This window comes from Hibiscus syriacus, unplaced genomic scaffold (genome assembly GCF_006381635.1).
Source record: "Hibiscus syriacus cultivar Baekdansim isolate YM2019G1 unplaced genomic scaffold, ASM638163v2 tig00110616_pilon, whole genome shotgun sequence".
Lineage (NCBI taxonomy): Eukaryota > Viridiplantae > Streptophyta > Magnoliopsida > Malvales > Malvaceae > Hibiscus > Hibiscus syriacus.
The window spans coordinates 274532-284957 of record NW_024062801.1 but is presented as its reverse complement, the minus strand read 5'-3'; the positions used below and the strand labels follow the sequence as shown (position 1 = coordinate 284957).

The following is a 10426-nucleotide window of genomic DNA, read 5'->3' as shown; positions in this document are numbered from 1 at the left end:
ATGTAAAGAAAATTAATATTGTTTGTACATTAAATTAGGGGCGTGTAAATTCAGATATTAGATCCGATTTGATTCAAAAATTCGAATATCCAAAAATTTTGGATACTTAAAATAGTGATCCATAAATTCGAATATTCGGATCTGAATATAAAATTTAATTTGAATTTAATGTAATTTATTTGATATCTATACTATATTTTATTATTCACACACAATAAATAATTAAATATCTTACTTTTTTATTTGATTATAGCTTTAATGGGATTACTTATTTATTATACTAAAGGATATCTAAAATCTAAAAACTTATTTTTTTCTTCAGATTTTTGAATAATTCAAAATTAGAATTTATTCGATCTAATTATCGATTTTTTTTTCTGAATATTCAATTCAATTTATCTGAAAATAAAGAGTGATCAAATATTTGAATTTTCAGATTAAATCACTGGACTATGGGATTAGATCTTTTTGCACACCCCTATATTAAATAATAATTAATATATATTTACCTGTTAATTTGGTGTAATATTTATTTATATACAGAACGGGAAAAGCCGAGGCGTGAGCCGTGAAGCATAGGCAACAAGCCAAGGTGCACAAAGCAAAATGAAACCCGACGAAAGAGAAAAAGTGACGGGCACGCGTCGAATCCACGTGTCTTGTCTTCATTCACCATTCACCAGTTCCTAGCCACGCGCTTCCCTGTGTACCCTTTTCTCCCGGCACGCTCTTTCTCTCCCCTAAAAGACACTTCTACAAGAAATGCTTTCATTTTTCTTTTCCTTCTCCCAGTCGTACTGCTAAATCCCTTTTTCTTGGTTCTTCTAAGGTTATTTCACCATCTTTGTCTTATCAGTTATACGTCGTGTCTTTGGGTCTCCAACACTTGATCTTGAAATGGGTTTTGATTCATTGAGATTAATTATTTTATGATTTTTTAAAGTTACCCTTTTTCTGTATGTATCTTATTTACTTGTTTAATCCAAAATTTTCAGTATATTCGATGGAATTTCTGGGTTTTTGTTGTTGTTGTGATAATCTGGGAAACCCTTTTTTGTGTTTGATTCGTGTTAAAGGGTTAACACTTTGATTTGAGAATCATGCAAAGTCAGCTTGCATTGAATTACAAAGTAAAACCCAACAATTTTGTTTCAATCTTCTAAGTTTAGTGTCCTATTTATTGTTTTTGTTTCATGAATCATCAATGGATGAGACTCTGAATTGTTTATTTTCTTGTTGTTTGTAGGTAAGTTCTTGGTGGTTTTTGAACTTACTGATAAAACATGGGTTCTGAGTCTCCAGCTCCATTGGTTGAGCCGAAAAATGCAGCAGAGAAGACATCTGTTGGCAGGTTAGTGCTTTTGAACATCTTAGGAACCAACCTTAGTTAGTTAGTTACCTCTCTGTTCTGTAATTTTTCTGGTTTGTGTCTGAATTCATTTCATGGCTTATGTCTGTTCTGAAGTACCGTGTGTTGGATAAGTCTCTTTATCCGATATGCCAACCCCAGTTGGCGAGCTCGAATAACATAGATTGTGACCGAGCCCTAACTCATTGTAGGTTTTGATTTTAAAGATTATGGAGCAATGTAATCCATCAGTTCCTGACATGATTTTCCTGTTGTTGACTGAGGTTATTAATGTATATTTAGTTTCAAGCCTTTTGGATAGCTGAACTTCGGTAATTGTTCGTTTCTTGAACTATCGGTGTCCGATACCGAACGTCTCATCCACCATGGATACGGGGATATTGAATATACCTGTGTTAGAGTAGTCTTCGTACACTCAGTATGCTCGAATCTGAGTATCGGTAACATAGTTTCTTGGAATGGGATTTTAGCTAACATGCCCATCTAAGCATATTGAGAAGCATCTGGTTATGGTGGCAATGAAAATACGTGGTGAGTTTGGCTTGTCTGAAAACTGTTTTTGTGATGCAGGTCTTGTGCTCCAAAGAACAAAGGAAAGGTTCCCAAAAGAATTCACAAGGCTGAGAGGGAGAAGCTCAAGCGTGAGCATTTAAACGACCTCTTCCTTGACCTGGCTAATGCTCTCGGTAATGTCCTAAGTTTGTCTTATAGGTCTTTAAGACTTACTGTAGTATTTAAGAAATGATTCTTGTTGATGATTGGCATAGGCTTCGGTTTGTAAAATCAGTTCTTGTTGTGTTTGAAGATTATGGTATTTCTAAGAGGAGTTTTTTTTTGTTGCAGATCCAAATCAACCGAACAATGGGAAGGCCTCCATTCTGTGCGAAGCAACTCGACTATTAAAGGACTTATTCAGTCAAATCGAGTCCCTCAAAAAGGAAAATGCCTCTTTGTTATCCGAATCTCACTATGTAAGACTCCTGATCTTGACTCTGATAATTTTGCTGAATCACTCTCGGGAGTGAATGCTGAATGTCCTTGTATCCATGTTGTAAGAATATGCCTGAAATATTGGCAGTTGAACTTGGAGACGAATGAGCTGGAGGAGGAGAATTCCACCCTAGAAACTCAAATCCTGGAGCTGCAAAGTGAGATAGGAACAAAGGTGGTTCAATCTAAACCCGATCTGAACGAGCCTCCTCCCGATTTCCAGCAAACCCACTTGCCCTCACACTTTCAAGTAGATCATCCTGGTTTGCCTACCGTCGAACCTGCTCTGGCACAACCACCGGCTCTCCTCGTTGTTCCCCTTCATCCCGACATCCAGACTTATCCTATGCTCAATTCGGCGACACGACCTGCCACCAAACCAAACTCCGCTGTCAGCAAACCACATGCTCGATATCCTACCCCGGCAGATTCATGGCCTTCTAAACTTCTTGGGGAGCAATCAGCCATTAGGAATGAGTGACAGAACTTTGATGAAACCCAAGCCAACTTGTAAATTTCAGTGCAAAAGTTCGGAACCTTTTGCTTTTGGTTTAGAACTAGGATGGCAGCCCTTTGAAAAGCTTGTTCATTGCTTGTAATGGCCCAAATGAAATTAATGACATGATTCGATGACTTAAACTTTAGCTCTAAAATCATCAATTTGGTACAATTTGACCCCTTAACCTTTGGTGAAGCACGGGTCTTTTAAATTTTGGAGGGATACTCGGATCAAAAATCTGATCCATATCCATCCCTACACAAATATGATGTCATAAATCAATTAAACACCAATTCAATTAATTAATTAATATTATTTTGAATAGTTTAATATGATTGCAAGATAATATGTGTTCAACATTTTTAGACTATTAAGTATCATGAATTAATAAATAAAATTAAAACATAAATTAATAATAATATTAAATAAGTAATTTATTTATTTTTTTTAGAAAATCAAATAGAAAATCACTATCTAAATACATGCATTTCTTTTACAAATTTGTTTGTTTTTTATTATATTATTAATGACTCTTTTTTTTAGAATAATTATTGCTTAAATGATTTCTGTCGTTATTTTTACTTTAGTGTATATATATAATATGGAATATAAAAATTAATTTTTATTGATTTTGATAAAAACAATACATGAAATATAAAAATCATTCTTAAAATAAACATTTCAATTAACCTAAAATAGTTATTTATAACGAATGTTTCGTACAAAATACAAAAAACAGTTGAACAGTTAAACTCGGGGGAGGGAAAAAATTAAAAAAATAGAAACAAAGCTCGCGCTAACTCACTTCTCCCTTCAATTCTCAGAAATTTTCATTCATATAGATTTTTTTAAAAAATGATTTTTTTTGAAAGAAATCGAATCAGATAATGCCGTTTGATTCGTTTGTGATCCTTGATTTTGAAAGTTTAAGGTTTAGATCCAATCTGATTCGTCAATTTATTGGCCCTTTGAATGCCGATTCGACGATGTTAATTCCTTATTCAGGTAACTATTTTTTTCCGATTGAATTCTCAGATTTTATTGAAGCTTAATGATGGAATGATCTAAGAGTTTGTGTTGCTAACTGAGTGAAATTTGAATCAAAAAAAGGGGAAAGAAAATATTTGAAGGAGTTTTGGATGTTTAATTTCATATAAATCAGAACTAACGGTAATTTCATCCGATTTATGTGTTTCTTTCTAGTTAATTGCTTAAAATGCAGGTAAGCCCCATATAATAGGTAGGTGATGGTTTGGAATTTTTGGCGGGGGAGGGGAGTTTTCACAATTCATTTCAAAGCTTTTGGAAAATTGTAGTCTGATTTGGAAGTTTTTGAGGTAGAGAGGATGCCGTCATTTGAAGCTTTCTCATGATGGAATAGTATGAACTGCATTCTGGTAGCAGACTCAAGGAAAAGTTTTATATGGGGCGGATACGGGGATTATTCTTTCTATATTTTCTAGGAGTTTGCTGTTGTTCTATGCAAGGGTTGGACTTGATATCTTCAGGTGAATGGCTCAGTTCCAAAGGAATATTTCTGAGAGGGATTTTGAACAGGTACCCTCCCTGTACTAACCATTTTTATGGGTTTTTTAAAATGAATCTATGTTAATGTCACAACTTGGTCCGGGTAACAAAATTTGCTAGCTATGATTGTTGTAGCAAAATTAGTTTATGTTGATTCAGAAGCATGTGATGTACAACATTGATAGAGGAGTCTTTTAATTTAGAATGTTTTCTCTGCCTAGAATGAGATTATAGATGTTATAGGCCGAGTTACAAACCCTTTTTGCAGGCCATTTCAACCCTTAAGAAAGGAATGTATCTACTGAAGTATGGACGTTGGGGAAAGCCTAAATTTTGTCCATTCCGACTTTCAAATGTATGTTGCCTTGACTATCATATTACTAGTTCTTTTCTTGATGTTTTCTATACTGGAATTGCATTGAATATTATTTTACCTGAGAACACTTAGTTATGAACTTTTCAGAAAATACTCTCATTTTTCTTATAAGGGAAAAGTAATTCAATAAGAAATGAATTTAGTGATTTAAGTTTTTTTTTTTTAATTTCAGGATGAGAAATCATTGATTTGGTACGCCGACAAAGCAGAGAAACAACTCAGACTAAGCCAAGTTTCAAAGATTGAATCTGGACAGCGTACTGTAAGTCTGTATCTTTCAATGCCTTCTGCAGTGATCTGTAACTTTTAGGTCCTCAATTTTAGCACAGAGACCCTATCTTAACAGTGTTAGTATTTATTCACATTCTGAACATAAAAGGAGTTTAAATATACTCTTAACTCTTCGAAACTTATGCACAAAAAATGACGATTGAAGCTACAGACTCTTTAGGAGCATCTAACCAATTACACATTTTGCATGAAGGAATCATTTAATGCCTTCTTCTATTGAGCTGTACTATTGTGTGCTCACTTTCAGTGGATATAGAACTAGTTTTAACGTGAAAATGTTATACCTTTGTGTCAATATAGTTTTTAATACCTGCCATTTGCGGACAGTACTAAGTGTGACTATTGAAGCTACTGTCTCTTTAGGAGCTTCTAAAATCTAACAGATCCTATTCTTCTATATATTCTTTTTCGAGTATTGTAATCTCAACCATGTGAATTATCTTCTTGAAATTTTTTTTAGACTAGAGCAGCCTATGGAACCAAAAAAAAGAAAAAGAAAAAGATTAGAACCGTCTCAACAGGATGCAGAAGTGACAGAAGCTTTACCGCATGGTTTTGCAGGCAATATTCCAGCGTAGCCCTCAACCTGATAAAGAACAACAGTCATTTTCTCTTATTTATAACAACAGATCCTTGGATTTGGTTTGTATTCTGTACTGCTTTTGACCTGTTGATATCATTCTTTTAGATTATATAGGCAACAATTTACTGTTTCTCGGCTTTAAGCTTCAACTGTACTATCTAATACACGCAGAGCAAGTTCATATTTGTCGCATTCAAATATTATAGTTTATTATTGTGGGCTCACATCAAACTTGTTTTAAGACTTTAAATTTTAGGACTTATATTCTGATAGAACTATTTTGTTTTCTTATAGTTTTTAATTCTGCAGTTTCAGTTCTCAACAGTTGATCTAATCAGTTTTGTCAATGCAAGAGTCCTTGTGTGTCTAAAAGTCTACCATGTCATATTTTGTTTCTTACCCATTTTTCCAAGTGATGATTAGGAGTTAGGATTGTGTAGAAAGGAGCATGAACTAAGTGATCTTAGTGGTTAAGGGATTTGTTATCTCTCGAGATTCCGGGTTTGAGCACTGTGTATGCCAGTGATACGAGTGTTCATTGTTAAAGGATTGAAAGTCTTTGAACATATATTACCTTGTATTCATTCAGATTTATCAAAAAAAAACTTGGATTTTTAATTGTTTTTATTGTTGAGAGAATGAATAAACTTCTCATGTTCATTAATTTAAAACTAAAACTCATATTTTTCCAATTATTTTCTTTCTAATATAACATATATTTTGATTTTGATCATTGATTTATTTGCTACCATCATCTGAATCCCAATATATAAAAGTTAACTCTATTTAATGGGTAATGTTAATAGATATGCAAGAACAGGGATGAAGCTGAGCTCTGGTTTACTGCTCTTAGGGTCTTAATTTCAGAAGGTGACAATCGTAGGCGAAAAAGTGATTCAACTAGTGATAATACATCAACAGAAAGTCAATCTAGCTGTACACAAAGAAATTCTGTATCTATCGTGTCACGTACAAGTAGTGACAACATTGATAAGGTTTCTTACTATGGAGTGCCAGAAAATCCAATCATTTTCTATTTTTTTCTTCAATTAAATCTTTCCTGCTTTGCTCATTGTAGGATACCAGAGATACCCAAACTGTTTCACACGACAGCTCTCCACAGCGAAGACTGGGAAAAGCTTTTTCCGAGGTTATATCATACGCTTCTATAATTCATAGCTTAACTCAGACAGAGCCAGTTGCCAGGCATACAAGTTCATTATCATTAGGCGGGTTAGAAAACTCCTCTGTTGATTCATTTAGAAGTAGTTTATCCAGCCATAAATCTTCTCTAGAAGATTTTAACGCAATCGGTGGTGTTTTTATCTGGGGAGAAGGAGCTGGTAATGGACTGCTTGGTGGTAGTCACAAAACTCAAACTACTGTTACCAGAATAGATGCACTTTCACCCAAGGCTCTCAAATCAACAGTGCTTCTAGATGCTCGCAATATTTCTTGTGGGAATAAGCATGCTGTTTTAGTCACAAAACAGGGGCAGATCTTTAGTTGGGGTGAAGGAACTGGAGGTAGGCTTGGGCATGGAGTTGAAGCTGATGTCTCTCAACCGAGGCTCATAGGTGCTCTTAGTGGGTCATCTATTGGATTAGTTGCCTGTGGTGAATTTCATACTTGTGCTGTAACACTTTCAGGGGACCTTTATACCTGGGGTGATGGTTCTCACAATCTTGGTCTTCTAGGGCACGGTACTGAAGTTAGTAAGTGGATTCCTAGAAAGTTAAGAGGTGACATGCAAGGTATGCGCGTGTCACATCTCTCTTGTGGAGCTTGGCATACAGCTGTTGTTACATCAACAGGTAAATTATTTACATTTGGTGACGGAACTTTTGGTGCTCTAGGCCATGGGGACCGGAATAACACAAGTTTACCCAGAGAAGTTGAGGCTCTTAGAGGACTACGAACGCTGAGGGCATCTTGTGGAGTTTGGCACACTGCTGCAGTTGCAGAAGTGCTTTCTGAGCTATCTGGTGAGTTTTCATCTGGAAAGCTGTTCACCTGGGGTGATGGGGAGAAAGGGCAGCTTGGACATGGTGATAAAGAACCCAGATTAGTTCCTTCTTTAGTAGCACTTTCGGACACTACAAGCTTTTCTCAAGTGGCCTGTGGCCACAGTATCACCGTTGCTCTAACTGACACAGGGAAAGTGTATTCCATGGGGAATGATGGTCATGGAAGCCTTGGAAGCTCTGGAAGTAGCAAGCTTCCAACTTGTGTCAAGGGCAATATCAAAAACAGCCGAATTGAAGAGATAGCATGTGGTTCTTATCATATCGCTGTACGTTGTTCAGATGCTAAGATTTACACCTGGGGAAAGGGTGAAAATGGTCAATTAGGTCACGGAGACAAGGAAGACAGAAACAGTCCCACAGTTGTTGAAGCTTTGAAAAACAAACAAGTAATGAGAGTGGTATGTGGCTCAAACTTCACTGCTGCCATTTGTTTTCATGACTGGGCACTAGGTGCCGATCACTTTAGCTGTTCTGGTTGTCGAACTCCATTTAGTTTCATCAGAAAGCGTCATAATTGTTACAACTGTGGGCTAGTCTTTTGTAGACTTTGCAGCAGTAAGAAATCTCTAAAAGCTTCTTTGGCTCCTAAGAAGAACAAGCCTTCTCGGGTCTGTGATGATTGTTTTACCAATTTAAATAGGAAAATGGAGTCTCGATCAACTCCTGAATTCACCAAGAATTCAAGGGAAGTCATACATCAGAATGGTAATGAGTTACTAGATAAAGAGTTTGCAAGCCCAACAATTCTCCGTAAGTTATCCAGGCTTGCATCCTTTGATTCATTCAGACAGGCCAGGAGTTGCAAATATGGTAGAAGATTATTTAAGTCGCAGTATGACGCGAGCGGTTTATTAGGAAGTTCTGTGAGATCTTCAACTTCTTGTTTAAGAAGAGTTTCTCGAGGATCATCCCCTGCATCAAGGAAGTCGAGTCCAGTTTTTTCTTCTACAAGAGATTCAATCCATATTGATCTTGCAAATCCAGAGTTACTTCTTGAAGACCCAAAGCACACAATTGAGAGCCTCACCCAAGAGATAAGTTTATTGAGAACACAGGTAATGATAAAGATAGATTAAGATAAGAACTACAACTTATCTGTTTATGCCTGTGACATTATATGTGAAAAAAACATATCAAAGCAGATTTGGTGATTAATTATTACCACTTAGGTATCTAGAAATTTCGATTTTCTGTTGCAGGTGTACATGAATTTACTGTTCATTTGTCATTCACATGCATATGGGGCCTTCACTTTTATTTTTAGTTTCTATTTCTGTAGTTTATTCCATAAAGCAATTTCTTGACAAATTCTCTAAAATGTGCTCTACATTTTCTGTTCTGAATTATTATAAGTGAAAATTTAGAAGTGTAGAGCCCATTCTGGAATCATTGTTGTTTCTATACTTCTTAAATATCTTATAAACATTTATCTGTTACCTAAAAGAAATATACGAAAGAAAAATCAGAGGCATTGTACCTTACTATTAGTAATCAATAGACACCCTGCATTGGCTGCAGGTGTTCCTATGAGTCGAAAGCATGACATTTTGATTCAATGTGAACCGAGATTTCTCACTATTACCAGATTTTCTTCCATTTTCATGACAGGATACTATTATAGCTGCAGTGAGTTATGATGCTAATATTATGGCTTTCAGGTTGAGGATCTTACTTCCAAATCTCAATTCCTAGAAGCAAAACTCGAAAATACATCAAGGCAGTTGAAAGAGGCAACGCATACAGCAAGTGTGGAAGCTGAAAAGAACAATGCTTCAAAGGAATTAATCAGATCTCTAACAGAACAGGTAAAAAAATCTAGGTTCTGCTGTAAGTTTTTACTTAAGTCCATTCAAGAATTCGATTGAACTTCTCGTATATCATCTTGAAAGACATGGTTGGTCAGAAGGTTGGGAACAGTTGGTCAGATATGTGTCGAGTCGTAAGTATTAGAAACCGATGCTTAAAGAAAAATGAGGAGTCAAAACAACATAGAAGAAAGAACACGGAGAAATGCTTTGATTTAGTATTTTTTGCCCTTACGTTTATCCAATATAACAACTATAATGGATTTGATTTATGATATTCTTTGGCAGTTGAATAAAGGTGGTGGAAGAGCACCCGAACAATCAACTCCACCAAGCAACTGAGAGAGAGTTTCACTCACCGAATTCACATTCTTGTTCATACTCCAGAGTCGTACCAAGCTCAGAGTGCGAAGCCCTTTCACATGCTCAACATCTTGGATATGACAGACTCGTACATATGCATGTCATGGGATGTTCAAAGAAACAGCACCAAGAGATTGGAGTACAAGTTGATTAATGGATATTAAGACGCAAAAAAGTTCAGTGAGAGAGAGAGAGAGAGAGGACGTGTTGCCCTGAAACCTAGGCTTCCAAGGGAAAAACTCGAGCCCCATTAGCCTCTGATAAACAGCAGATGCCTTATTGATACGAAGTCGACGAAGAGAATTCGGAAGCTTCATAGGTTTGATTGATACATTTGGTGAAGAATGTGTTAGACATCCATTCCAATGTTGAATGCATATATAACAAAGCTAGATTCACGTGTATAGCCAGCCATGCATTGCAATGCAATGCATCTGTTCTGTTCTGTTCACATTGATTTATACTTGAATTTCTAACAATATTTTGGGGGTCTTTGATAGACAGTGAAATCTCGAAATTCCATTTTAATTTATAATTAAATCAAACCGCATCAGTCAATCATACTCCCTTTAGGCCTTGGTAGAAGCCTTTATATG

At 35.9% G+C, this 10426-nt stretch overlaps 2 protein-coding genes across 2 annotated transcripts; both read left to right on the top strand.

The window, feature by feature from the left end:
- The first annotated feature begins 735 nt into the window (after positions 1-735).
- On the top strand, positions 736-2945 carry LOC120135753 (transcription factor bHLH47-like). Its single transcript, XM_039151964.1, has 5 exons — positions 736-829; positions 1247-1351; positions 1940-2055; positions 2213-2340; positions 2448-2945. Exons 2-5 carry the CDS (start codon positions 1284-1286, stop codon positions 2838-2840), a joined length of 705 nt encoding a protein of 234 aa, XP_039007895.1. The 5' UTR covers positions 736-829; positions 1247-1283; the 3' UTR covers positions 2841-2945.
- A 695-nt stretch (positions 2946-3640) lies between these two features.
- LOC120135747 (PH, RCC1 and FYVE domains-containing protein 1-like) lies at positions 3641-10329 on the top strand. Its single transcript, XM_039151960.1, has 9 exons — positions 3641-3863; positions 4200-4415; positions 4654-4740; positions 4934-5023; positions 5614-5694; positions 6442-6630; positions 6714-8717; positions 9321-9467; positions 9756-10329. The coding sequence occupies exons 2-9, from the start codon at positions 4371-4373 to the stop codon at positions 9807-9809; spliced, it is 2697 nt and encodes an 898-aa protein (XP_039007891.1). The 5' UTR covers positions 3641-3863; positions 4200-4370; the 3' UTR covers positions 9810-10329.
- The last annotated feature ends 97 nt before the right edge of the window (positions 10330-10426 follow it).

What these genes read in the sequence shown, in the direction of transcription:
- LOC120135747 (XM_039151960.1), top strand. Translation starts at nt 4,371, where the DNA reads ATGGCTCAGTTCCAAAGGAATATTTCTGAGAGGGATTTTGAACAG. An exon ending in GTAGTGACAACATTGATAAG is followed by an intron (nt 6,631 to 6,713) that starts GTTTCTTACTAT and finishes TGCTCATTGTAG; the next exon opens with GATACCAGAGATACCCAAAC. An exon ending in TCAGATCTCTAACAGAACAG is followed by an intron (nt 9,468 to 9,755) that starts GTAAAAAAATCT and finishes ATTCTTTGGCAG; the next exon opens with TTGAATAAAGGTGGTGGAAG.
- LOC120135753 (XM_039151964.1), top strand. Translation starts at nt 1,284, where the DNA reads ATGGGTTCTGAGTCTCCAGCTCCATTGGTTGAGCCGAAAAATGCAGCA. An exon ending in GAGAAGACATCTGTTGGCAG is followed by an intron (nt 1,352 to 1,939) that starts GTTAGTGCTTTT and finishes TTTGTGATGCAG; the next exon opens with GTCTTGTGCTCCAAAGAACA. An exon ending in TGTTATCCGAATCTCACTAT is followed by an intron (nt 2,341 to 2,447) that starts GTAAGACTCCTG and finishes AAATATTGGCAG; the next exon opens with TTGAACTTGGAGACGAATGA.